The sequence below is a fragment of the Monodelphis domestica genome, chromosome 1 (assembly GCF_027887165.1).
Source record: "Monodelphis domestica isolate mMonDom1 chromosome 1, mMonDom1.pri, whole genome shotgun sequence".
NCBI classification, from domain to species: domain Eukaryota; kingdom Metazoa; phylum Chordata; class Mammalia; order Didelphimorphia; family Didelphidae; genus Monodelphis; species Monodelphis domestica.
Window position 1 is genome coordinate 77,570,176 of NC_077227.1, and position 27,898 is coordinate 77,598,073.

The 27,898-nt window shown below is 41.3% G+C and overlaps 1 protein-coding gene across 2 annotated transcripts in view; it reads left to right on the plus strand.

Annotated features, from left to right (window-relative positions):
- The window catches only part of CRTAC1 (cartilage acidic protein 1), a 202,456-nt gene that overhangs the window by 25,951 nt on the left and 148,607 nt on the right, over positions 1-27,898 (plus strand). For both annotated transcript variants that reach the window (XM_007478677.2, XM_007478676.2), the window contains exon 2: positions 12,766-12,965. In XM_007478677.2, coding sequence (XP_007478739.2) covers positions 12,766-12,965 — 200 coding nt within the window. The remainder of the gene's footprint in view (positions 1-12,765; positions 12,966-27,898) is intronic.

Genomic DNA, 27,898 nt, shown 5'->3' on the forward strand with positions numbered 1-27,898 from the left:
TTCGTGTATGGTCCTCATGAGTTTCTCTGGTTGAAAAGTTCATGGCCAGTAGTGGCCAAACTTTTGGATTTAAACTTTTCCAAAATTAGACAAGCTGGTCACCGACAAACATACAGGACCAGTTGCTAAGATTTTCTAGCTCAGTAAGACCACATGGAACTCATGCTTTGTTGGCATAGCCCTCAAGAACCCTAACTCACTTCCTGGACACAATGAGGCATTAGAAGGCAATAACTTAATGCTACTTTTCCACATGTTTAAATACTCACTGACTAAATGATTTTTTTGATGTGGATCTTTCCTTCTACCCTCCATCCCTACCTATCCTGTGTAATCTTTGTTCTTATCATCCCATAATGCTATCAAAGATGGTCTGCCCACATGGTTGAGTAAAGCCTTCCTCAATTTCTCTTGAGATCATGAGGATACCAGTGGAGCACAGTCATTGCTTTCTGTTGTCTTATGACCAGCCCATCTTCTTTCACTCAGCCCTTTCTTTGATGGCACCTTTGGCTGTAGTTGAACTTCATAATTCCTTATTTGCTGTGCATTGCAGCCAGCTCCCACCCACCATGTGCCTCCCCATTAGCCCCTGGGTGATAGTCATTTTCAAATTTTCAGAGACTATAGACTTATATGACTCATAGCCTTACAACAACACTGGCAGAATATTGGTCTTAAAAAGATGAGTCTTTGCTTCAGAGAGAACTTTCCTATATAACTCAGCAGATTCAACCATTTGTTGTCATTTGGAATGAGCTTTCTGAGACCAGCCTAATAAAATGTAGTTTTCCTCTAAGGTCAATATCATTGAAGCTCTGCCTTCCTTCTCCAAAACTTTGCAGATAGCTTTGTTATATTTTGCTGATGGAAAACATTCTTTTCATAAAGTCCAACAAGTTTGCCAGAAATTTGTCACAAAACCATATTTTTTGGTCTGAGGACCCACACATTTTGTCTGAAGAACTGTATGCCTAAGAGATCATTTTAAACCAATGGCCCACCAAGTCACAAGTGACTAAAGCTGATTTGTTTTATATTTTAGCAATGAAGTTACTGTTTTATTGTTCCATATTTAATATGTGCTGGGAATTAATCTCATAAATTTACTTTCTAAATAACTCTTGTAGGTTTTATATTTCCTGTCTTCACAAAATCAACTGAATGTGTTACCGGAAATCCAGAATAGTAGTCAATCCTTGCAGGAAGGATAGGACAGAGTAAATCATCTTCCTTTCCATCTCTGCTCCAATCTCCTTCCGAGCTTCCCCTCCTCAACAATGACCAATGATGTTTTATTCCCCTGTTTCTAGTGCCCAGTTGGATTGAAGGTTAGCTCCCGAAGTTGTTGGCTCCACCCAAGATTGTTTGTTTTCGGGGGGGGGGGGGGGTTGGGGGGGGGGTAGGAATGTGAAGAATGAATTTAGCTTTCCCTAGATTGTAACAATGAAGGTAGTTAGCTCTTCCTTGAAAGTGAAGATAAAATTGTAATTCCTGGTCTATTTTTAGATTTTAATCCCCCAAAGTGTTAACTCAGTATTTAAAGTAGATCTACCCATTTTAACCACAAAAAGGTGTGAACTAACCACAAAAAGGTATGAACACCCATTTCATGCATTGAGTGGGAGGTCTGTGACCCACGTGTGAAAAAGTGGGCAGTCCTGGAGAGGAGCATCTGCTATGATTGTTAGATATAAAAATTTAGGGGATATGACACAAGAGAAAAAGTTCTTTAAATAGAGGAAACAGAGGCACACAAGGATCAATCAATATATCATTCAGTCACTCCAAATTGGACTGGAAGACAGACACTTGAGGAGAGACTGGAAGACTTAGACTTGGAGTTAAGACACTTGGCTATGGAGATGGACCCCTGGAGGAGCTTGTGTAGGAGACCTCAGACTGGTTTATTTTTAGATGGTCACCGTGTTGAGTGTAAAGGCTGACTTAGTTCCTTGCCCTTTCTAGAGATGTGAACCTCCAAAAAAGGCCCATCCTCTTGAAACTCCTTTCCCCTGACTGGGGCCTTAGTATTTCTAACTGGTTCAGAGGAAGCCAGAGCTTTCTCCCTCTCTCCCTCTCCCCTTTTCTCTCTTCCTTAATATCTTCCCTCTATTGTAAACAAACTATCATAAATTCCATTTACTTGAATAATTCATTTTGGTATTTAGAAATTAAAATCCCTGGTGACCACAATTTAAATATACAGGTCCAACCAAATAAAAATCTAACAGGGGGAGGGGAGTGTGTCTCAAGGTTCATTCATAATTTGTTTCCAGTCCACAGCTCCACCCAATTTAGTCTCTTTCATCCTGAACTGACAGTTTCAGGAGATATTTTGGAACAGAATAGATTTTCAAGGTCCACAATGGCATAGACATAAAGCTCTAGGGTCAGCTTAGAACCAAACTTACTCCAGGGGAGGGGGAGGACACCTTTGTAGTCCTCCTCCAAATATTTATCACTAGAAAATGTGCCTACAAGCTGGCCACTTATCCATCACCTAGGAATAGTTAGGGCTTATGATTTCATTGGCATACTCTAAAGCAGGGGTTCTTAATTTTTTTAGGTCATGGACCCCTTTGGCAATCTCATGAACCCTCTTGACCCTTTTTCAAAACAATGTTTTTAAATCCATAAAACAAAATACATGAATTATAAAGGGTGTAACTAGGTAGCTCAGTGGATAGAGAGAGCCAGATCTAGAAATGGGAGGTCCTGGGTTCTAATCTGGCCCCAGACACTTCCTGGCTATGTGACTCTAAACAAATCACTTGACCCCCATTGCCTAGCCTTTACCCCCTCTTCTGTCTTCGAACCAATACTTAGACTTAATTCTAAGACAGAAGGTAAAGGTTCAAAAAATTTATATCATATACAAAGGAAGAAAATTACATTGAAATACAGTTATTGTAATACTTAAACAAGAACCTAGTATGAGAAGCCTTGTAATAAAGAAAGAAACTATGTGTAATATACAGATAATATATAATTAAATATATTATATAATTAAATAATAGGTTACATGTAGTTTCTGTGTAAATGTGTGTATATGTCTGTGTGTGTGAATTATGTGGTACAATGGATAGATAGGGTGCTGGACCTGGAGTCAGAAAAACTTGAGTTCAAATCCTGTCTCAGACACTTATGTGATTGCAAGCAAGTCACTTAACTTCTCTCGGCCTCAGTTTCCTAGCTGTAAAATGGGAATAACAATAGCACCTACCTTCTAGAGTAGGCATCTAGGTAGTTCAGTGGATAGAGTGCTAGACCTGAAGTCAGGAAGACTCCTCTTCCCAAGTTCCAATCTGGCCTCAGACACTTAATAGCAGTGTGACCCTGGACAAGCCACTTAACCCTGCTTGCCTCAGTTTCCTCATCTGTATAATGAGCTGGAGAAGGAAATAGCAAACCACTTCAGTATGTCTGCCAATAAAACCCCAAATGGGGTTACAAAGAATTGAGCATGACTAAAATGACTAAAAAATGACCTCCCAGGGTTGTGGGCATTAGAAGTCTTAAAACACCATATAACTGCTATGATTATGATTATGATTATGATTATTTCCAAAACACCAGAGCTTTTCATTCCAGCCCATTCCAGTTCTTGTTCTGCGTACAATCATATCAATAGGGTTATTGCTTCTGGAAAGGGTTTGCCAGTTGACCACCATTACAGATCACTCTGTAACTTTCCAGATACTACTCTCACTTCTCTCCTATATGTGTTGTCTTCTTCTATTAGAAGGTAAGCTTCTTGAGGGCAGAGACTCTCTGATTCTCTGTGTGTATGTCCTTAGTGTTTAGCACAGAGCCTGATACATAAGAAGTACTTAGTAACTTTTTTTTTCATTTATTAGTTCCCGTCCCCCATCCCTGTTCTCTCCTCTGATTGACCAAGGACCTAATAGGAAGAGTTTTGGGTTCAGTCTGACCCCCTGGGTCCAGGTCCAGGATTTCATCCTAGAGGTGTGAATTGGAGGAGCTCACTTAACCTCTGTGAGCCTTAGTTTCCTTATCTGAAAAATGTGGTTAATAATATTTCCACTACTTGCCTTTACAGGCTAGGTGGCTGTAAGGAAAGTGCTTTGTAAACATTAAAATTCTATATAAATGTGAGCCATTATTTTTGAACTTTGTAAATGTCAGAGTTCAAAGCAGTGCAAATATTTTGTACTGACAGGGTCTTCAGGGAGGTGGGCTGAGAGGGGGAAGCATTTGTACAGTCTTCTGGATTTTTTTCTTATCATAGGCAGATTATTGGTTATACCACCTAATTGGAATTATTTCATAAAATCTCAAAGCTGGATGAGATTTCAGACTTCCCTCTATCTGTGAATTCTTTGCTCTTTTGTCCTATCAGTGCTAACAGCTTTCCAAACTTCAATCCTAAGGTTATCTCCACCATCTACTTCTGTTCCTACTCTCTAGCCCTGCTGGAAGAAGCCATTCAGCAGTGCTGATTGGAGCCACTACTAATTTATATTATCTAATCTCAACTGGGCCCTTAGTATAATGTAGCAATCTTTTTGCCATTTCCACACTGGCTCTTGCATTCCCCAGAAGTGGCTACTTGAAATGTTCTCTCTCATCAAACCACCTGTACCTTCTCTCTCCTTGGTCTTTCAGCAGAGGACCTCACCTAATTCTTTCCTGAGAAAATAAGCATCATTCCTTGTAAACTCCTTCTCCTACCCAATTCAATACCTCAAATCCCCTCGATATCATCCATCTTTCTCTTCTACTTTGCTCCAGTCATAGGGAAAGAGGTTGCCATGGCTTCCCCTGCTACTTGTACCATTGATCACATCCTCTCCTGACTATCTCAGTCATTCTCTCTCTCTCCTTCCTTGGCTCTTTCCTTGATGTTGACAAACATGCCCAGATTTCCCTCATTCTTAAACCTTCACTTAATCTTGCCACCACCCCCTCCCCCCCAACTATCATCTTATATCTCTCCTCCCTTTCCCTACTGACCTCCTAGAAAACCTTTCTGTGATTATGGCCTTCACTTCCTCACCTCTCACTTACTTCTCTACCAATTATGACCTGGCTTCCATCTACAAAACTCAACTAAAACTGTCCTCTCCAATACCCCAATTACTGCTTCTTTATTTGTGTATATATGTTATAGCCCCCCTCGAAAAATCGATATTCTTTGAGGTCAGGGAATACTTCATTTTTATATTGCATATTTACATTTATATATATATATATATATTCATTTTATATTTCATATATCCAGTGGCTTGCACATAGTATACCCTTCATAATTATTCATTGAATGAATTATGTGCATTTTATCTAGTCTGTCAAGATCTTTATGAATTGTGACTGTCTTCCACTGTGTTCACTATCCTTCCCAACACTGTATCATCTGAAAACTTGATAGGCATATTTACTGAAGTCAATGGTCAAAATGTTAAATAGCACAGGGCCAATGGATACAGATTCCCTATTGCACTCCATTGGAGACCCCTTTCCAAGTGGGCACTAAGTCCAACCCAAGTCAGCCATCCTCTCCATTGTAGACATCTTTCCAAGTGGGTATGAAGTCCAACCCAAGTCAGCCATCCTCTCCATTGTAGACATCTTTCCAAGTGGGTACGAAGTCCAACCCAAGTCAGCCATCCTCTCCATTGTAGACATCTTTCCAAGTGGGTACGAAGTCCAACCCAAGTCAGCCATCCTCTCCATTGTAGACATCTTTCCAAGTGGGTACGAAGTCCAACCCAAGTCAGCCATCCTCTCCATTGTAGACATCTTTCCAAGTGGGTACGAAGTCCAACCCAAGTCAGCCATCCTCTCCATTGTAGACATCTTTCCAAGCGGGTATGAAGTCCAACCCAAGTTAGTCATTCACTCCGCTTAAATCCTCTTTCCAAGTAGCCACTAAGTCCAACCCAAGTCAGTCACCCTCTCCACTGGAGACATCTTTCCAAGTGGGTATGAGGTCCAACCCAAGTCAGCCATTCACTCTACTGAAGACCTCTTTCCAACTGAGAACTAAATCCAACCCAAGTCAGCCATCCAACAGGTTCTGAATTCATCTAATTGTGCTATCATCTACTTCCCTTGTCTCCATTGTGTTCACAAGAGTAGCAGGAGGACTTTGTCAAACACTTTGCTTTATTTAGGTAAGCTGTATTTATACCATCCCCTTGATCTATCAGTCTAATGACCTCACCTCCCCCCAAAAAAGAGAGAAGGTTAATCTAAAATGATTTGTTCTTGGTTAACTGGTACTTCTATAAGCTGTAAAGCTCTATAAGTGTGAACCATTTAAAAAAATTATTACTTAAGTAATTTAAGTGCCTTACTAAGGTCCCATATACTAATTCTTCTTTATGAGTGAATAGTGTTATTAAAACTCTACTGTTTTGTAGCTAAAGGATTAATATAAGGAAAGCAAGGTGGCTCAATGAATAGAACCAGACCTAGAAAGACAGGAAGTCTTGGGTTCAAATGTCGCCTCAGATACTTTTTAGCTGTGTGACTCTGGGCAAGTCACTTAACCCCAATTGCCTAGTCCTTCTGCCTTGGAACTGATACTTAGTATTAATTCTAATATAGAAGGTAAGGGTTAAAAAAAGAATTAATGTCGACTACATATGTATATACTATGAGGACACAGGTGGATAGGTGGATTTCACCTTCATTCACTGTATCCTTGGCAACATCAGCACCAGGGAAAGAAGGATGACATTTATTAACAGTGTTTTCCTGTCCAGTCCTATGTAGCTTTCCACCCTTTGCCTACTCCCCTGTTTGAAGGGAAGGAAGGAAGGAATTCTTAGATTTGTTCTCCACCACCACCCTCCATTTTTCAACAGTTGAGATGTCCAAGGGTCTTATCTCTACTTCACATGGCCAATTAAAGCTTCTCACTCCTCGAACCTCACGCCATGAGCACTTATCACACCCTCAGGTTGAAGTGATTCCTCGCCCTCATCAATGAGTCCCCTTTCTTCGCACCCTTGTACCTTCCCGAGGAATCCACCTTCATTTGGGGGACAAATGTGGAATGTATTAAATCTTATTTAGTTTGTTTTGGATAAAAGAAGTACTTTTTGATGAAATTCCAAATAAAATGAGTAATAAAGATAGTCCTTCCCTTTTCTTTCTTGCCTTGTCATTTTGCCCTTCTTTTCTTCCTTGTTCACTTGTTTATGTTCCGCCTGACTCATTTGGCCAGAGTGCAAGGAATCCTTATAGTTAGGGAGTGCCTACAGCAGGGCACCCTTTCTAGGGAATGGGCATTAAGGAGCAAGCTCAGTCAGCATACAATTCAGGCCAGAAGCCCTCAGCTGGATCTGGAGCACAATTCCCATCATAGCTTACTTTCCCAGTTCTGGCACATACGGTATAAGGGCACAGGAGGAATACAAGCAGGAGTGTGCTAAAACCAGCTCACACTAGCTCACAAGAGCCAATTGTTAAATTTTCACTGTGATCATTTACACTCTGGAAATTGGCAAATGCTACAAATGAGAGCTTGATTTATTGTTTTGTCTATACTTAAGAAAGGGATGGAGGAAATACAAATAATCTTTATTATTGTGTAAATGGGCATTATAGAAATAATATTTATAATAATTAAGATTAAACTTAAAATTATGTATTATGTTTTCAGAGAGCTGGTGGTTAAACAAACCAGAGTCCATAAACTGAGATGGACACACATGATTTTACGCACCACAGGAAGAGAAATTCCCGGGATCAAATATTGGCAGCTTCTGCTGCATTATTGCTCCCCACCTCGATTGGTTCCCTTGCTTTCATACCCCCAACTTACCCGCTCATCGTTTTCTCATCTGTAAAATGCATTAACTATCTTCAAGAACTCCCACTAAACACTATTTCTTATTGCCATGTTTAATCTGGTGAGAGCCAAGAGACACTGTCCCACTGTTTCTTTTTAAAAAGTTCTCTTTTACTTCCTGTATGCTGCAGACCTGTTGCTGGATATTATACATGGTGTAAGATGTCACCAGCCCAATCTTCTACCTCCAGACCATGTAGCATCCCATTTTCCCTACTAGGCTGACAAAGGGCTTTTCTTTTCTTCTCATCTCTCCTTCCATGGAGCAGGATAAAGTAGCTTTGGTGAGATTCGAGTGCCCAAAGGGCAAATTCAAGCTTTCTATGAGTTCAATCCTCTATTCCTGGAGAGAGCTGAGGGAGGAAGTGCTGGCCTTGGGTGGCTGGACAGAGGGTAGGGCATGCAAAAAACTTCCCAGTCCTTGGGCACTGGGAAGAGGGGAAATGGAGCAACTCCCCTGTGCCAGGTGCGGCACACGTGCTAATACTTCACCAATGCTGACATAAAGAGAAATGTAGTCACTCACAGCAAAGTTAGGGATTCTGAGAACCTATTCCGATAATACACAATCCATTCTCTAACAGTTGATATCAGCTAGCAATTATACTGTTCTTTCAGATTTGCAAAGCCCTTCACATATGTTATGTCATTTGATCTCTGTAACAGTGTTCATTTGAAAGATAACAACCCTGAGAGGTTCCCCTATTAGAGATAAGGAAACTGAGGCTGAGGAGAGGTTACATGACTAGCTCAAGAATCACACAGCCAGGAAGTGTTTGAGGCAGATTTTGAACTCAGGTCTTCCTGACTTCCAAGGAAAGCACTCTATCTATCCTCATCCTACTACCTAGAAACCTCAAACTTGGTAGAGCTACCTAGCAACCTCAAACTTCCTTGTTACCTGTGAAGAAATAACTGCATTTAAAAGTCTACAAGAAACAAGTAAACATGCCAGGGGACTGACTTGGAGTCAGAAAGACCTGGGTTCAAATCAGTCCATAGATACTTATACTAGCTGGGTACCTCTAGGCAGCTCACTTAGCCTTGGTCTGCCTCAGTTTTATCATCTGTAAAATGAGGATAACTATAGCATCAACCTCGCAGCATTGCTTTGAGAATTGAACGAGGTTATGCTTTTAAAAAACGATATCAAAGAAGAGTTTTGGAAAAGTTGAGAACAGAGCAGGGAGAAGAAAGCTTAATCTGTGTCTGAGAATGATGAGGGGTGAGGGGAGAGGGGAGCCATTGTGTCTCTAGAATAGAATTCTAGCCTTTAAAAGCTGGAAAGGATGGTAAGGGTCAACCCTTTTATACTGCATATGGCAATCTATACTACATATATCAATCCATTTTACACTACAGAGAAGTAAAGCCTTAGATTCCTTCTCTGTAAAATGGGGGAGGGACAATAGACTAGGTGACCACTAAGGCCCCTTCCAGCTCTCAATCAATGATCCTATAACAATATAATTATCTTAACAGCAGTATAAATTCTTTGAGCAAATGGACAGACTCAAAGATACCGTCTGTCATGAAATTAAAGAGATGCCATTAAATTGTAAAGTTCTTAAATAGGTTCATTTTACATCTTTTTTTTTCTGGTGGATTATAAAAGATACTAGATTTAAACTCCTAGGACCCAGGTTCCGATCCTGACTTTGGGCAACTTCAGGCAATATTATTATTGTTGTTGTTTGGTCATTTATGATTTTTTGTGAGCCCACTTGAAAAGAAGGGCATATGAAGGCAAGTGGTATTCTATTGTTAAAATCATGCCTGAGTCCTCATAACCCCATTTGGGTTTTTTTTGGCAAAGATACTGGAGTGGTTTGCCATTGTGTTCTCCAGCTCATTTGACAGGTGGGGAAACTGAGGCACGTAGAGTTAAGGGACTTGCCCAGGGTCACACAGATAGTAAGTGTCTGAATCTGGCTTTGAACTTGGGTCTTCCTAATTCTAGATATTCTATCCACTGTACCACCTAGTTGTCTGATTTTATATATGTGTATGTATACATACACATGTTTATTTAAATATTTAGGTTTTGATATTTTCCAGGTACCTTGCATCCAGTCTCTCATGTGAGCCTCACAGTGACTCTGTGAGTTAGGTACTATAAATAATATGCCCATTTCATGGATGTGGAGACAATCTTAGAAAGATTATGTCCCCTTGGTCACACAGATACTCTGTGTCAGAGGGAAGATTCAATCCCTGGTCTAACAGAATCTAAATCATTATTAACCTTCTACGCTGGACTTAGCTCTCTGAACCTCAGTTTCCTCATCTGGAAAAAGAGAGGGTTGGACCAGATGATTGCTAAGATCTCTTCTAACACCAAATCTATGACCCCTAAAGCAACAAAGTAAAAGCTGTTATTCTTTATAGATTTCCTAGTAATTTGGGGCACCTCACTCTGTGGAACATCCATTACTTTCCTTTTGAAGATGAGATTAGAATCTCCTTTCCTAAGAGTCATCTTGGAAGCAATTTTCTGACCAGTAATTGAAGTCTGAAGGATTTACAGCTTTAAGGGACCTTCGAGGTCATCTCTTCCCACTCCTTCCTTTTATAGGTGAGGAAACTGAGGCTCAGGCCGGTAAAACTCTGCCTTTGCTTTTCCTCTTGGGAGATAACTTTTCTCTTGATATAGGATTTCGATTTAGGAAGAAACTTAGGGATGAATGTGATTATGGGCCAGTCACAGTTTTCTCATCTGTAAAATGGGAGTGATATGTGGCATAATCAGCTCATAAGGTTGTTATGCGGATCAAATGAAAACATCTATAAAGTACTCTACAAACCTCCTGATTCTCAATTCAAGAATCAATCATTTCAGTTGTGTCCAACTCTTGACCCCATTTGGGGTTTTCTTGGCAGAGATACTAGAATGGTTTGCTAGTTCCTTCTCCAGCTCATTTTACAGATAAGAAACTGGGGCAAACCGGGTTAAGTGACTTGTCCAGGGTCACACAACTAACTGGTAAGTACCAAAGACCGGATTTGAATTCATATCTTCCTGACTTCAGATCTGGTGCTCTATCTGCTGTGCTACCTAACTGTAACAATACTCAATTGTTAGCTGTTCTTAGTATCTAGTCCAGCCCTCCTTATTTTATAGATGGGAAACCTGACCCTCAAAAAGCCTATCATTTAGCTGTGATACAGTATAAAGACGACCAGCTCTGGAGTTAGAGGACCTGGGTTCAAATTCCATCTCTGACACTTAACTCCCTGTGTTGTTGTTCAGTTGTCTCTGACTCTTCATGATCCCATTTGGGGTTTTCTTAGCAGAGATACTGGCCCGGTTTGCCATTTCCTTCTCCAACTTATTTTAATGATTAAGAATGGAGAGGCAAACAGGGTCAAGTGACTTGCCCAAGGTCACACAGCGAGGAAGTGTCTGAGGCCAGATTTGAACACATGAAGATGAGTCTTCCTAATTCTAAGCCCCGTTCTCTATCCACTGGACCACCTAGCTGCCCCTAACATCCTATGTGGTCTTGGGCAAATTGGTAATGTCCCAGAGAATTCTGTTTCCTCATCTTAAAAAAAAAAAAAGGAGGAGATTGGGTATCTGGTCTCTGTGGTCCATTTCATCTATAAATCTGCAATCCTATGAGTAGTTGCCCAGGTCGCATAGCCACGAAGTGCCTGTGGCAGCATTCGAATCCTGCTCTCCTAGCTTTAGTGTAGCAGCATGGTCCTCTCGGAGCTCCTTGTTGTTCCACAGGTTATTAGCCTCCTGCTCAGTTAGTGGCATGCTCATGTCTGCCTCCCCACGTGAGGACCGTCTTCAAATGTCTTCATTTATATTCCCCTTCATTAAGACATCAGCCTCACTCAGATCCAGATCTCTGCTAACTGATTTCTTCCCAACGCTCTGACATGCCAGCAGGATTTGTTCCATCAGAAAGAGGGAAGGTGTCTCCTGAAAGCAAGCAGGCTCTACATGCCCTTTGGGGATTTGGTCTGGGCAGCAATTGTGGGATGGGTTCCAGCTGAGCCTTTAGTCCCCTCCATGTGGTTTCTTGTGCCTACCAGAATAGCCAGGTTGATGCTATCTATAGGATTTTAAGTGTCTCCCTTGCTCTAGGCTGGAGAGGGAGGGAGTTCCTACTTTGGCCCTCTGCATCTGTCTCTTGGGTGTGTGCCATCCCTTTCCATGGCCCCAGGCTGCTTGGCAACACTGTGAGTTATGTTAGAGATATAATAATGAATTATACAATGTATTATACATAATTAATTTATAATAAAACACGCATAAGATGGTTTAATTTCTCCAAGTGACTGATGCAGTGCCAGCTAGATTCTGCTGGAATGTGTGCCCTGGCTGCAATGACTTTGTTTCCTGGTCTTAAAGGCAGGGCAGGGCTGCCCTGGGCAGGGGGCAGAAGTTGGCTCAGAGAGGTGTCAAACAGTAAATTCCCTTTAGACTGCTGTTGGAACAGATCCCATCTATGGGAGTCTCCTTCACTGCTGCAGATCTCTAACCTTTTTGCCTTGACCAGAACCTCTAGAAGATTGAGGCTGTATGATGCTGTGGGAAAGGACCTGGATTTGGAGTCAAGGGACCTGAGTTCAAATCCTGATTCAGGTCTTGACTAACTGTGTGACCCTGAACAAGTCACTTAACTCTCTGGCTCTCAGTTTCCTTTTCTACCAAATGGAAAGTTTGGACAGAAAGAGGACTTTTGAGATAGCATCCAACTTTCAGTTTCTGATTTTCTGTTTTCCTTTGCCTTTACAAATGAGTTCTCCTTTCATGTCTTGGATTTTGAACATCCTGGTCATTGATTGGGCTTCTTGTGTAGCAGCTAGACATGTATTAATCACATCCTATTGATGTGGGAAAAGTCAGGCCTGTCCTGGTCCCCATCCATCCTGAGGGCAGTGGCTCTTGGCCCGAGACTCCCTTTAAAGTCTTTTGGCTTTGGTTTCAGATGTTGCTAAGGATGCTGCCGCTGCTTCTGTTCTGGTTCCTGCCTCCCAGCGACGGATCCCAGAGAGCTGAGCCCATGTTTACTGCAGTCACCAATTCGGTCCTGCCGCCCGACTATGACAGCAACCCAACCCAGCTCAACTACGGCGTGGCTGTCACCGACGTGGACCATGACGGGGACTTTGAGATCGTCGTGGCAGGGTAGGTGCCATTTTCTTTGTGCCTCCAACTGAGGGTCTTGTGTTTGCCTCTTGCAGGGATGACTATAGAAAATGCCGATCCATAGCTGACTTAGCCCACTGCAAACTTGGGTGCCCTGGCTCTGGGAACCTCTTTCTCTTCTCACTCTGACTCCCTGGGTGTAGAGGCTGTTGGCATTTCCTTTCTGTCTTGAAAACACGTATCACCTTATCCTTTGTAATACTGGCTCTTCAGCCTCCTGGGGTTTCTGGAATTATCCTGGGCACAGGAAAGATCCTACTGTGTTTCTTCTGCTAGGTCCTTCTGGAAGGGTAAGTCAGGTCTTCCTCTACTTAGATCATGCTGCCCTTGGATTTGCATGTATGTGGATGTAGTCCTGTGCATAAAAGGATTTTATATGTGTGTGTGTGTGTGTGTCTGTAATAATGATGGCAGAGTAACAGAAAAGAGGGCAGAAGGAGCTGAGAATGCCAATTTTTTACCCCGTCTATAAACATTACTCCTAGTTGGTTATTTAAATGGTTGGACATAAATAATAAGAGCTGTATGGAATGGGCAGGCATGGACAAGTTATCATCTGCATTTTTGTAAAGAACATTCAAATAGGTGAGATCAAAGATCCAGGGAGAGGAGGAGAAGGAGGAGAGAAGAGAGAGAGAGAGAGAGAGAGAGAGAGAGAGAGAGAGAGATGTGTAGAAACCCTGGGCAAGTCCCTTAACCCCCATTGCCTACCTCTTCCCATAATACATAGTATTGATTCTAAGATGGAAAGTAAGGGGGAGGGAAGGAAAGAGAGAGACAGAGATAGAGACAGACACAGAGACAGAGGAAAGAAAGGAGAGAGAGGGGGAGAGGGAGGGAGGGAAAGAGGTAGGAAGAGAGGGAGAGAGAGACAGAAACAGACAGAGACAGAAAGACACAAAGATAGAGGAAGGAAGGGGGGAGAGAGAGAGGGAGGAAAAGAAGGAGGAAGAGAGGAAGAGAGAGAGAGACAGAGATAGACAGAAACAGAGGAAGGAAGGGGAAAGAGAGGGAGAGGGAGAGAGGAAAAGGAGGAAGAGAGGGAGAGAGAGAGACAAAGAGAGGGAGAGACAGACAGAGACAGAAGAAGGAAGGGGGAGAGAGAGAGGGAGAGGGAGGGAGGAAAAGAAGGAGGAAAAAAGGAAGGGAGAGGGAGACAAAGAGAGGGGGAGAGAGATGAAGATGAAGAAGAGATAAAGGATCAAGAAGACAGAGTGTATACACATGCATGCGCGCGCACACACAAACACACATACACACATATAAGAGGAAGAGTGGATAGAGAGACAACCTCAGAGTCAGGAAGCCTGGATTTAGGCTCTGCCTTATATTCACACTAGCTGTGTGACCTTGGGCAAGATTTAACCTTTTGGTGCCCTCAGGCAACTGTCTAAGGGCTGAAGTTACAGAGAAGGGAATAGGAAGGGAATAAATAAATAAATGACTACTATGTGTTAGGCAGTATGGTAAGCACTTTACAAAAATTACCTCATTTGATCCTCACAACAACCCTAAGAGGTAGGTGTTATAATTTTTTCCATTTTGTAGGAAGCAAAAATAGATAGAGATAAAGTGACATTGCCTAGGATCACTTATCTAGTAAGTATCTGGGGCTAAATTTGAATTCAGGTCTTCCTGACTCCAGTCTTAGCATTCTACCCACTTGCATTGTTGTTCAGTCATTTCAGACGTACAACTCTTGGTGTCCTCAATTGGGGTTTTCTTGGCAAAGATACTGGAGTGGTTTTCCATTTCCTTTTCTAATTCATTTTATATATGAGGAAACTGAGGCCAACAGGGTTAAGTGACTTGCCCAGGATCACATCCTAAGTATCTGAGGCCAGATTTGAATTTAGGAAGGTGAGTCTTCTTGATTCCAAGCCTAATGCTCTATCCACTGTACCACCCAGCTGCAGTGTTGCTTTGCTTTGGTAGAGGGAGTTTTCTCACACTTAGTTATGAACTCATGGATTCCTCTGAACTCATAGGTCCTCTCTAAAAGGGATAGATCTCAATATAGATAGATGGGGGGGGGGTAGCGGTGTTCATCATCATCTTCGTTTTAGCATGATCACTTGAGCCTTGGATGCCAATAACTTTCTAGTCCTGGTACTATGATTGGAATGGAGTACCTGGAAAGAAGCTCTTAAAGGCAGAAGATGGTCTTGAAATCTCCAATTCTGGTGCTTTTCTAAATTTTTAGCTAGCCAGAAGCTACCAGAGCCCCTGCAAGAGAACCTGTGGCTGAAGGCATCCAAAATCTCCTCCAAGCTGCTTCCATCTCAGATCTTACATGACTTTTCCAAGACCACTTTCCTTTGCCTTCTCAAGTCTCCTGAGAAGAGCCAGTCAGGCATTTATTTCTACACGGGTCATGTACTTTGACTCCATTATCATTCTCAAAAGCCTGGGATTCAGGGGTGACCACGGTAATAAATCTCAGCAGTGGAAGACCATAAAGTGGTCTTAAGTTTTTAAGATTCAGTTATTTAGTTTCCAATCAGATTTTACCTTTCTTCCCCATGGTCCTTTATTTTTTATATGCACATATATACACATTATTATATGTATATAATATATTATTTATTACATATATGTACATATATATATAATGGCCCAGGTAGGGACAAAAGGGAAAGGTGTGCAGAAGACATGAATTAATGGTTCAAGTCCTTTTATCTTCTTCTTATGGAATGGTTGGGACAGTGGGGATGGGAAGTGGTCTGTAGTTAGGGGTGGTAACAATGACTGGATGTTAATATAAAACTCATGAATCAAGGACCGTCTTGGGAACCCATGACACCAGTTATAGATGGATGAGGAAGCTGGAAAGGACCTTCCTAGCCCAGGGCCAGCCCCACCTTTCCAGTCTTTTATCTCAGATCTCTCCCCTCTCTGCCCTGTTCCATTCCAATTGAACTGAATTTGGTAATGTGTCTGCATTACACCGATTGTCCCTCAGACCTGGAAAGCATTCCTTCCTTTTCTCTTAGAATCCTTAGCTCCCTTCAAGGTTTATCCCAGGTACCATCTCCTCCAAGAAGCCTTTCTGGATCTCTCTTCTCATTAATATTCTCTCCCTGCTCCACCCTGCTTGTTTTTATTTATTTGTTTCCATCTTGAATCCCTCAGTAGAGGGTTGGCTCCTCAATGACGAGGACTTTTCAATTTGTCATTTTCATCTTTACGTTATGTGACTCAGCAGCTTGCACAACACCTCCCTCATAATAGTCATTTAATAAATGTTTACTGAGTGGAATTGACTCCTACGAGAAAGCATTTGAGCCTCCAAAGCTGAGACAGAAGACTAAGAAAGGAAGTTTCTGAGTCAACCAACAAGGTAGAGCAATGGCTCCAGGAGAGACAACTGTGTTTGCAAAGTCCTTGGTTGCCTCTGGGGTTCCATCCCTTCTGGTCTGGTCCTTGAATGGCTCTGGTTGGAAGTGGGGGAGGAGAATGGAGAGGAAGAGTGAGGGTAGCAAAAAAGAAAAGAAAGAAAACAGAAAATACCTTTATTAAAATCTTTTTTCAATGTACAGAAGAGAATAGGAGAGAAAGAATCACAGATAAGCAGGACAGCTTTGAGAGTTATATTGGCAAAATGGATAGAGTGCTGGACTTGGAATCAAGAAGATCTCAGTTCAAATAATTTCAGATCATTACTAGCTGTGTGACTCTGGCCATATCACTTAATCTCTCAGGCTCAATTTCTTTATCTGTAAAATGGGAACAATATAGCACTACCTTGTTTTGAGGATCAAATAACATAACATGCATATGTAAAGTGCTTTACAAGCCTTAAAGCTCTGTAAATACTAATTTTTACTATCTTAAAAGCAAGCTGTACATCATAGAGGCTCGTTAATTTGTATATGATCTCTCTGTCTCTGGCTCTCTATTTGTATCTATGTCTCTCTCTGTCTCTCTCTTATATATTTGAAAAAGCTAGTTTTATTTGGCGATTACTACGTTCAGAAAAAAATTCTTTAAAAAAACAGCTCTACCATGCCAGGCTCTTGGGATCACCCTCTACCCAAAAGTTTCTATAAGTGCAAACTGCAATTGTCTTCCTCTCGAAACCATGCAGCCAGCTCTCCTTCTGCATGGGGAATGGTCTTTAGACCTTCTGTCCAGACCACTCAGTTGATCTCAGTTTTCCCCTGTTCAGTTTTCAGGAATCATTGAAGTCCTTCTCCCAGCATTCCATGGAGAGAGCCTGGGGTTTGCACAGTTGAGTAGACTTTATCTAAGCTTCAAGGGAAGAAGCAAAGACAGCCTGGTGCTGCTTGCTGGCTTTTTTTCCTTTTTTGATTTATAGCCCCTTGGCAGCTACCTCAAAGGCAAACTGAAATAGCAAAGTCACGGGCCATATTACACCTCTCACAACTCGTCTTTCAGGTACAAAGAACAGGAATGAAAAAAAAAGAAAAGAAAAGAAAACCGGAGGTCCTCTCCCAAAGACCTTCTCCTATCCTCCTTCTCTCTGGGAAAGGATTTTGCTGAAGGCCTTTTAGTCTTTCTGTCCCTTTAGTTTCAGAGATGGTTGGTTGACCACCATACTAATGTACACAAGTTTGCTGAAGTCAATCCATTCAGGGTTCTTATCTGATCATACGTGAACTTTCCCTATCAAGTATCCATTCCTTCTGTATATGGAAATAGCCAATTGTCTCCAGATTCTTACTCATTGGATTTGAAGGCATTTGTTTTCATGTTCCTGTTTTTCCTTTCCAACCACTAATAATTCATTTTTGTCCTTTTCCCCTCAATTGATCTATAATTTCATCAGTGTGAAGTATATCAAAGTGCTCTCACTAAAGACACAACCCATTCACAATGCCTTATTTTCCCCCCTGCCCAGTTTATGTCCCAAATGTACAGATTACAACCCATTCATACTCCCCTTTCCCACCCAATTCATGTCCACATCCTCCTATACATTCTTTACAGAGGATATGGATTTGCTACAGACTTTCAAGGTCTTTAACATTTTGCAGTTACCAATGTAGTATCGTCTAATCAAGATCCCTTACTTTGGCTACTCGAATGGCTCCCCTCCTTTGTTTGATCAAGTGTTTCCAGGATGATTATCCCTGATGTCAAGATGATAAGTTTCTTTTTCAGTGGAGATTTTTTTTTCTTCCCCTGAGAGCTCAAGAAAGTTTTTCTATGTCCTAAACAGTAGAGAAAATAGTTGTTGTTTGCTATCTATTTGTGTATTATCTTCAACAAAATTGGAAGGCCATTTGGTATGTTTTTATCACCTCTTCCTCCTCCTTTCCAAAACAAGACTGTTGGTCAGTTGTTTCAATTGTGTTCTACTGCTCATGAGTCCATTTAGGATTTTCTTAGCAAAAATACTAGAGTGGTTTACCATTTTCTTCTCCAGCTTATTTTACATATGAGGAAACTGAGGCAAATGGGGTTAAGTGACTTACCTAGGGTTACATAGCTAGAGGCTAAAAGACTTGAACTCAGGTCTCCTTGACTTCAGACCCAGTACTTTATCCACTATGCCACCTACCAGCCCTTGAGACTATCCTACATGAAACAAAATTTCACCTCTCCTGCTCTTGGTTCAGTTCCTTGAAACACACTTATGACAAAAAAAAGCTGCAACCCTCATCCCACTTTTCTCCCCCAGAAAAGACTGTATGAGCCATACTGATAAATCTTAGAGGAGCTTATGTGGACAGGTATCCATCTGAGAGGTAATGCTATCTCTCAACCAGGAATGGAGAACAGGAAAGAGTTAATCAGAGTTCAGGATGATCAAACTGGGCAGCTTTCTAGTTCCTGGGTCAGGCTTTCATTGTGGCTTCATTATCGGGTTTGAAGTGTGGTTTGAAGTGTGCATTAGACACACTCATGCTCATTTAAGTACAAAAATGAATTCCAAAGGTAAAAATAACTGTTTGTGTTATCAAAATGTTTTTCTGTTGAATCTTCGGTTAGGAATGATTTGTCACCGTTTCCCTTCCTTTAGCCTGGATAACCATGAGTTAGATACCTAGAAATGCTTAGAATATAAAGTTGGGGATTAGAAGACAGATGGTCACTCACACAAGATGGAATACAAGTAGTTCATCCATCAGATGAATGTTAGACTAGATCATCTCTCAGGTCTCTTTCAACTTTAAGATCCACTGACCTTTCTGAGATCAGCTAGCCCACCCACTCCTTTGGAATAAAATCACATGGAAGCCATCTCTCTGGCCAGAAAACTTAGGGGGGAAGATTCTAGAGTTCTTATAACTTATTCCAAGGTTTAGGCACCCTAGCTTTGGGGAACTGGGGCAGGGGGTTAAAAAGCAGATGTTGCATTTACAGACTTTGACACCTTCTCTGGTCCATCCTTGCAGTCTCTTCTCTCATAGATGAGTTCCTAGAACCTCCCTTTTGGGTGCAGGAGGTACCTTCTCTCCCCCTTTCAGCTTTCTTTTATGTGTTGTTAGAATATAAACTCACTGTGGACAGGGGGTGCCTTTCTTTTTATTTATAGTGCCTGAGACATTGTTGTTATTCAGTCAGGTCTGATTCTTTGTACTCTGTGGACTATCCTGTCCTTGGAGTTTTCTTGGCAAAAACTGGAATGGTTTACCATTTCCTTTTCCAGTGGATTAAGGCAAATAGAGGCTAAATGACTTGCCAAGGGAAACACAGATAATAAGTATCTGAGACCAGATTTGAACTCAAGTCTTCCTGGCTCCAGGACCAGTGCTCTATCCACTGAACCATCTCGCTGCCTGTATAACCATATAGTATGTGCCTAATAAATCCACTTATTGACTAATAATGGAAGACTAGAATTAAGGTACACTGAGAGTGACTTTATCCATGCCTTTATTTCATAGAATGAATAGTTTTAGAGCCAATAAGGAGCCTCAAGAGATCTTATTCCATCCTCTGCCTTCAGGTAAATTAAAAGGATGGCTATCCTTGCCTTTAAAACAAGTCCACTGAAGTTCAGAAAAATTAAGTTCAACACCATACTGATTAATAGCAGAACTTGGCTAGAACCTAGCTCTTCTGCCTCCTAGTTTAAGCTGCCTTCTATGATCTTCTTCTTCTTTCCTCCCTACCTCCTCCTTCTTCTCCTCCTCTTTCTTCTTCTCCTTTTCCTTCTTCTCTTACTCCTCCTCTTCCTCCACCATTTATTATGACTTATTTCTCCTTGGGTTCCTCAGGGGTCTAACGTTTGGTAGGCAGCATGGTAGTAGAAGACTTGGCGTCAAAGGATCTTGTTTTAGTGCCTGTTAGGGTTTTTACTGTCATCTTAGCTCTTAACCTTTTTTTTTTTGGGGGGGGGCTTCGTTTTCTTGTCTGTAAAATGAGAGATTGGCAGAGGTCCATTTGTAAGATCCCTTTCAGCTCTAAATCCTCTGCTCCTTCTCAGTTTGATGGCTGAGCCTCTATCTGATGAAGTGGAGGGTTTATACGTAGCATGGAAGCAAGCTATTTGGCCTCTGGAAAACGCCTGCATTTCAACTCATCTTGGGTCCATTGACCTTGTGGTGGATTTTGTGAGGAGGCTGTGTGATCTGTTCTCTGCAACACGCAGAGGGCTGCTGCTCTGAGTGTTTGCTCTTCAAATAGGTTTTTTTGGTATCCCAGTTCTGGGTATCGATGCCATTGATTTTGAGCATGTTGCCGGTGAGTTTGTTGTGTTTCAGATTCTCCTGTTAATTGTGATGGAGGGAGTGTGCGTGTGTCTGACTCAGGGAAGAAGAGAAACTGACCACTCTTTTTCATGCTCATGCTTTCTCCCCCTTTGGGTCTACATCACCATCGGCAGGGGGGAAAGGTCTGGGCTCAGCTCTCGGAGCCTCTGCTGGGAGGCTGCCCAGGCAGACTGACTGCCTATCTGTTCACCTGCAGGTGCAACATTTTTCTTGGCATGTTGTCTCTTCCGTGCCTTTCATGGGGTGGCATAGGCTGATATTTTGGAGAGGGACACGCATGTCTCCTGGTCACCGGAGATTTTGTTCCCTGACTCCCCACTGGCAAATTGGAAAGGCAGGTGTTTCCCTCTTTCTTGTTAGGAAAAGTGCCCATTCCAGGGGCGCATATCACCAGCCCAGAGAAAGCTGGCTTTGCCATTCTTGTCCTTGGTAGAAGCTGCTCCGTAGAAGCTTTTTATTCCCAAAGGTCTGAAGTGATCTTCTGCCAATCAATAGGAACCCTGGTCAAATGAATAATGTAACATAGAAGTTTCTTGAGGGCAGGACAATGACATTTGTCATTGGATCCCCAGTGCCTGGCTTAGTGCTTAAGCAGTTAATAAGTGCTTGAATTGAATTGAAACTAGCTGCAGGTTAAATTATGATTTAAACTACTAGTTAGCTTTCTCTCCTCCTACCCCACAACATACCCAATGAGTTTATGCTTGTTGATTAAGGTTTTGGTTGGTTGGTTGTTTTTTAATCTTTACTTCTGTCTTAGTAACAATTCTAAGACAGAAAGGCAAAGGCTAGGTAAATGGGGTTAAATGACTTGTCCAGGGTCACACAGCTGGGCAGTATCTGAAGCGAGATTTGAATCCAATCCTGGAGCTCTAGCCACTGAGCCACCCAGATGCCTCTATCAATATAGTTTTAACACCCATTAGGCAACGCATTTCATCCTTCCAGGACTCCATTTCCTTATCTGTAAAGTGAAGAGGTTGGGCTGGACTATCTTTATAAGGTGCCTTCCAGCTCTAAAGCTTTAGGGCATTATGTTCTTCAGAGCTCAGGGAGTGGTTCCACGGAAAGGGGAGCGGCAGGCTTTAAGACAATAGCTTCTTTTGATATGCTTCCTGGCTAATTTTACACTTGCATTGGAAAATTGATCTTGGTTTTATATGTCAAATATGATTTGAAGCAGCCACTCAGTTTCTTGTGAGGTGAACCCTCTGCAATTCGACGGACTATTTATGAATATCTGGAGAATACTCTGGCCAGACTGCCCTAAGAAGAACCTCTCCCCCACCCCAATAAGACATTTACACAAGACTGCCTTAAGTTGAAGAGGCCAGGAGTGTGCTGGTAAACATTTAACCACAAGCTCTCAAAAAAAACCTACCATGTGATGACCACAGTTTAAACTGCATTATCAACATTTTCTCCATCAATTCTTAAAGTCTAGATGATCAGCAAAAGAATAAATCAAGCCCCAAGTTATAGCTTCTAAGGGCTAAATGATCACATTGAAAATCTATAGTCATTCCCTAGCTGATTGGATCTGGATTCCCCCCCCACACACACACACACACCCCTAATTCAAGCCTCTGGCTTGACAGATGAAGAAACACTGTGGGGGAAATGACTTGCCCAATGTCACTCTGCTGGTGAACAGTGCCAGGACACAAACGCAAGACCTTCTGCACCAAATCCAGAGCTTATCCTGCTGCACCCTAGCTCCAGCTCTTATCTGTGTAAATAAAGGGCATTTATGCATGCTGGTTAGTTTCTTCCCCTACTATAGAGATATATAATCATTTGAACAAAGGAAAGTGCAGTTTTAACTTCGTCACAAATGTGTGCTTTTAGAAGATGTTAATTTCATTCACATTGACATCAGAAATTTAAAATATTGGTTTGTGTAGCTAGCTTAATCTTTAACCTATTTTTTCTACTTATTCATGAACTGGAAAAGAAAGATGAGGTTTTTTTCTTGCTTTTTCAATGGCCAAACAATTTCTATTTAGAGTAAATTAATCTAAAGGAAGAAAACATTATTTCTGCTTCTACGGAAGAAGCTAATAATGTTAAAAGCAAGCTTAAGCCACTTAAACTGACTTTGACTCTTTGCATTTGTTAACTTGGACCAGGATGACTTTCTTTTAAATCTTATTTGCAAAAATGAATTTCAGAAATGGTATATTATAGAATTTTGTAGCCAGAGGAGACTTGAGAGCTCATCTAATCCAAAGGCTCTCATTCTTAATGTGTCTTACGGACTCCTTTGGTGGACTGGTAAAGCCTATAGAGATCCCTCCTCAAGAACAACGGAGGATTATAAAGGAAACCAAAGGTTCATTAAGATAAAGACATTTTTTCCCCATACAAGTTCATGGATCTCCTGAAACCTATCTACACACCCCCTGGAGGGTCCATGAACCCCAGGCTAAGCACCCCTGATCTAGATAAAGCCCTTCATTTTACTGAAGAAGGAATGATAACCATAGAAGTTAGATGAGTTATTCAAGGTTATAGAGCTAGTTATGCAGGAAAAGCCAAGACAAAGTTTGGTTTTCTTATGCCTTAGAGAGAGGGCTTTCTCTTACACAATGCTGTCTGCATACTCTTTTTTTTTCTTTTTTAAGACTTTCTGTCTTACAATTCTAATAGAGAAGGGTAAAGGCTCAGCAAATGGGATTAAATGACTTGCCCAGGGTCACCCAGCTAGAAAGTGTCTGAGGTCAGATTTGAACCCAGATCCTTCTGACTTCAAGCCTAGTGCTCTATCCACTGTGCCATCTAGCTGCCCCTGCCTATAAACTGTTAACCCTGAAGGATATTAGAAGAGGTGCTATAAAGGCATAATTGCTAGATGCCTATATTATAGCTTATTTTTATTTTGCCTAATTCTGGAATTGAATATTGAGAATATTGAGGCCACAGCTACAACATACCCTGTTGAGGTTATTTGTCCAACTTCTTTTAAAAGACTGGGTCAGAAGATAAATTCAAAATGGATACTCAATGTAAAAATAAAGGGTGATACCATAAACAAATTACAGAAAAATGAACAAGTTTACCTGTCAGACATGGATACGGGAAGGATTTATGACCAAAAAAGACACAGAGGACATTACAAAAAATGAAATAGATAATTTTGCCTACATTACATTAAAAAGATTTTGCATAAATAAAACCAATGCAACCAAGATTAGAAAGGAAACAACAAATTTTGGGGGGAATTTTATAGCAAGTATCTCTGACAAAAGCCTCATTTCTCAAATATATAGAGAACTAAGTCAAATTTTTAAGAATACAAAATATTCCCCAACTGAGAAATGGTTAAAGAATATGAACAGGCAGTTCTCAGAAGAAGAGATTAAAACTATCCGTAGTCATTTGAAAAAATGCTCCAAATCACTATTGATTAGAGAAATGCAAATTAAAACAACTCTGAGGCCCCAACTCATATATCAGATTGACTAACAGCAAAAAAGAAAAATAATAAATGCTGGAGGGGGTGTAGGAAAATTGGGACACTGATGTACTGTTGGTGGAACTAGGATCTGGTACAACCATTCTGGAGAGCAATATGGAACCAGGCTTCGAGGGTCGTAAAACTGGGTATCCTTTGACCCAGCAATACCACTGTATCCCAAAGAGATTAGAGATAAAGGAAAAGGACCCAGTGATACCAAAATATTTTTAGTAGCTCTTTAACTGAGGGATTGTCCATCACTTAGGTTGTTCTATAATATGGGCATCACTGGACAAACAGATTGTGGTTCATAGAATGGAATGGAATACTATTATGTCATAAGGAATGATGAACAGGATGAGTTCAGAAAAACCTGGAAAGACTTATATGAACTGATACAAAGTGAAGTGATCAAAGCATGCCATCTTCCACTATTTTTCCTTCATGAGATTTCTATTTTAAGTGTGATATGTGTCTTCTATCATGACACGAACAACATGGAGATATGTATTGCATGAAAGTGTGATTATAACCTAAATCAGACATTTTAAAATTCTTATTTTTTCCTGCCTAGGGAGAGAGGGAAAAAGTAAGAATTTTTAAATGTCAAAAAACAATTGTCAAAATTTATTTCTGTATGTAACTGAAAAAAAATTTTTTTTAAATCTTGAATTCGGGTCAACAGCCTATGCCTTTCTGCTCCTTGTTTTCTGCTTCTCCTCCACCCAGGATTTGTCCTATATGAGGTAAGAATGGAGCCAATAGAAGCTCTGGGCTAGGAGTCTGCAAAATGGCTAGCCTAAGAGATATGGCATAATCACCCCATTTTGGGGAACGGGTGGAGGCTTTGAATCTGGTAGCTTTGCAGTAGAAAGGGAATAAAGGGATTTAGGGGGGTAGACTATAGCTGGAATCTTTAACAGCCTGAGGTCATCAGAGGTTCATTCCTGGAATAAAATAAGCTTGAGAAAAGAGAAAGCTTTCCTTTTCTCCTGTCTCAGGCTTCTTTCTACCACCAGAGATGCTTTAGCTCTCCAACCCTGTCAGCATCCCTCCAAGGCAGAGAGATTCTTACACTGGAGGCTGCAAACTTTTAAAAAATATTTTGGTAACCATATTTCAACATAATTGGTTCCTTTTGTAACCCTATAGATTTTGGTCATTTTGAAACTTGTTTTTGGAGAATGGGTCCATAGGTTTTACAAAACTGCCAAAGGCGATGGGCCACAACCCAAAATAAGGTTAATTGTTTTCTCATGACCTTGTACCACTGGCCCAGGGTGCTGAACATGTTAGCACTTACCAGCTTTAATAATGACAAATGTTGGATCAATTCATCTTTTGGTCAGGGAACTATGAGTAGGGGGATGACTGATACTGAAATAGGAATGGGAAGGTGGGAGTAACAAAAATAACAATTGATTCAAAGCTTCTTAACCTTTTTTTTTGTTTCTTGGACCCCTCTGATAATTTGATGGGATCTCAAAAGAATGTTTTTGGTGTGGGAGTTTTTGAATTCATAATTGAAGGAAATGTTAAATTTCAGTTAGAGATTAGTGAAAATAAGATTTTCCAATCCAAATTCATGGTCCCCCTTGAAATCTCTCTGCAAGCCCCTTGGGGGTTCCTGGACCTCAGGTTAACAGTCCCATCCATAAGATATTTCCAGATCTAGCCTAGTTCACCTGTATCTGTTCTCAGATAGGTAAAAGCTATTCAGGAGGGTATTAGTGACCATGCCAGAAGATGGGAGAGAATGTTGTGTGTAGAAAGTGCTTTCTTTCTGGCTGCTTAGTAATGATGGAACACTACCTTGCCAAAATGTCGCCATGGAACAGGCACGAAGAGCAGGGGTGGAGACATAGATGTGTGGATTTGAAGGAAGGGAGCATGAATTCGAAGGAAGTAGATGCATGAAGCTGCCTGTCTTGGAACAAATCCATTTGCTGCTGCCTCTTGGCAGAGGAACATTTAACATTTGAGACCAAAGCTTTGGACAATCCCATCCAAGGTCATGGGTTTTTGGTAGTGTCTGTCTAGGGAAGTATATGCAGTGGGCAGATAGAAAAATATTGACTCTGAATATATTTTATTCACCGAGCATTGATTAAGCACCTACTGTGTGTTAGGTGTTATGCTAAAAATACAAATACTGAAATGAAAACAGACTCTGATCTCAATTAGTTTACATTTGATCAAGGGGAACACCTCCAAATTTAAACATGTACAAAATGAATGCAAAGTAATGGCAAACGTGGGAAGGGAAGGAATTCGTAGCTGGGAGGATCAAGAAAGAATGGAGGTGGTGAGGTAGTATAGTGGATAGGATCCTGGAACTGGAATCTGGAAGACCTGAATTCAAATTTGGGTTCAGACACTAGTTATGTGATCTTGGGAAAGTCTCTTAAATTCTATCTGCCCCAATTCTTCCATCTGTAAAATAAAGAGTAATGGCTTCTCTCTCCCAAGTTTGTCATGAATTGAAATGAGATCATTTTTGTAAAACACTTTGCAGACCTTAAAGCACTACCTAAATGTGAAAGGTGGTGCTTGAGTCTGAATCTGGAAGGGAACTCAGGATTCTATAAGGAGGGTGAAATGACATTCCAGACATGGGGGATAATCATTGCAAGGGCACAGAAATGGACCATGGGACAGCCATATATCAGGAAGAATAAGAAGGTCAGCTTGGTTGGTCCATCAACTTCATGAAGGGGAGTATTGAGAGAGGTTAGGACCAGGTTGTGGAAGGCTTTAAATGCCAGAGTTCATATTCAGTTCTGGAGGTAATGGGGAACCCCTGGAGTTTATTGAGTAGGCTAGGTCAGGAAGGGCAAGGTCACAGTCAATTGTGTGCTTTAGGAAAGTCATTTTGGTCATCATCATGGGGGATGGATTAGATTGGGTTGGGACATGCCAACCTCTTAAGGCCATGATCAGCCACAGAGAATTCCTCAGAATCTTCAAGTGCTGATGTTGCCCTTATTCCAGATGTGGACAAGAAGCTGAGACCCAATGCCTTGAAAAGAAATTGGGGAATTGAGTGAGTGGTGGCATTCCAAGATTCAGCATGGCCATGCCTTTATTGGCACAGGAAGCAAATCTTCCATTTGTCATTCTCAACCTCTGTGATAGGATCAAGAGATGGTCTGGACTAACTACTCCAACCATTGGAGGTGCCTCTTGGGTTTACTTACCATCAATGATGACCATCAAATATTTTTTAAAACCTCTTATCTATAGGGGGTGGTGAATGTCAAATGATAGTAGTTTCCAGAGCTAAAAGCAAGGATCTCATCATAGAATATGATGTGGAAGAAAGCCGAGAGACCATCTATCTAGTCCATCCTATTCCTGGATCTAAATCCCTCCTGCAATATGCATGGCCAGGGCTTACTTTAGAGCTCTGTGGGGAAGTGGGGTAGGACTCTGACCACCTGAGACCCCCCCTGTCACTTTTATTCAGTTTTGATTTGGGTGGGGGGAAGCTTTTCCTTAGACCAAGCCCAAATTTCTCTTGCATTTTCCAGTCATTGCTACCCTGGAAGTTGATCACATTCTAGCCACAGTACTGCAAGCCAGACTACAATTCGTTTTCCCCAACCCCCTGCTGAGGTGATCTCTTTCAGAGAGGAGACTTTGAAGGTTTGATAAAAGCTGTGAATAGTGTTTAACTCATTATTTTACTGATGGATTTATTTCACTGAGCGTGGAAAAACTATCTATTATCCCAACCAAGACTGAACTAGAACAAAACCTGGATCAGATTTGGA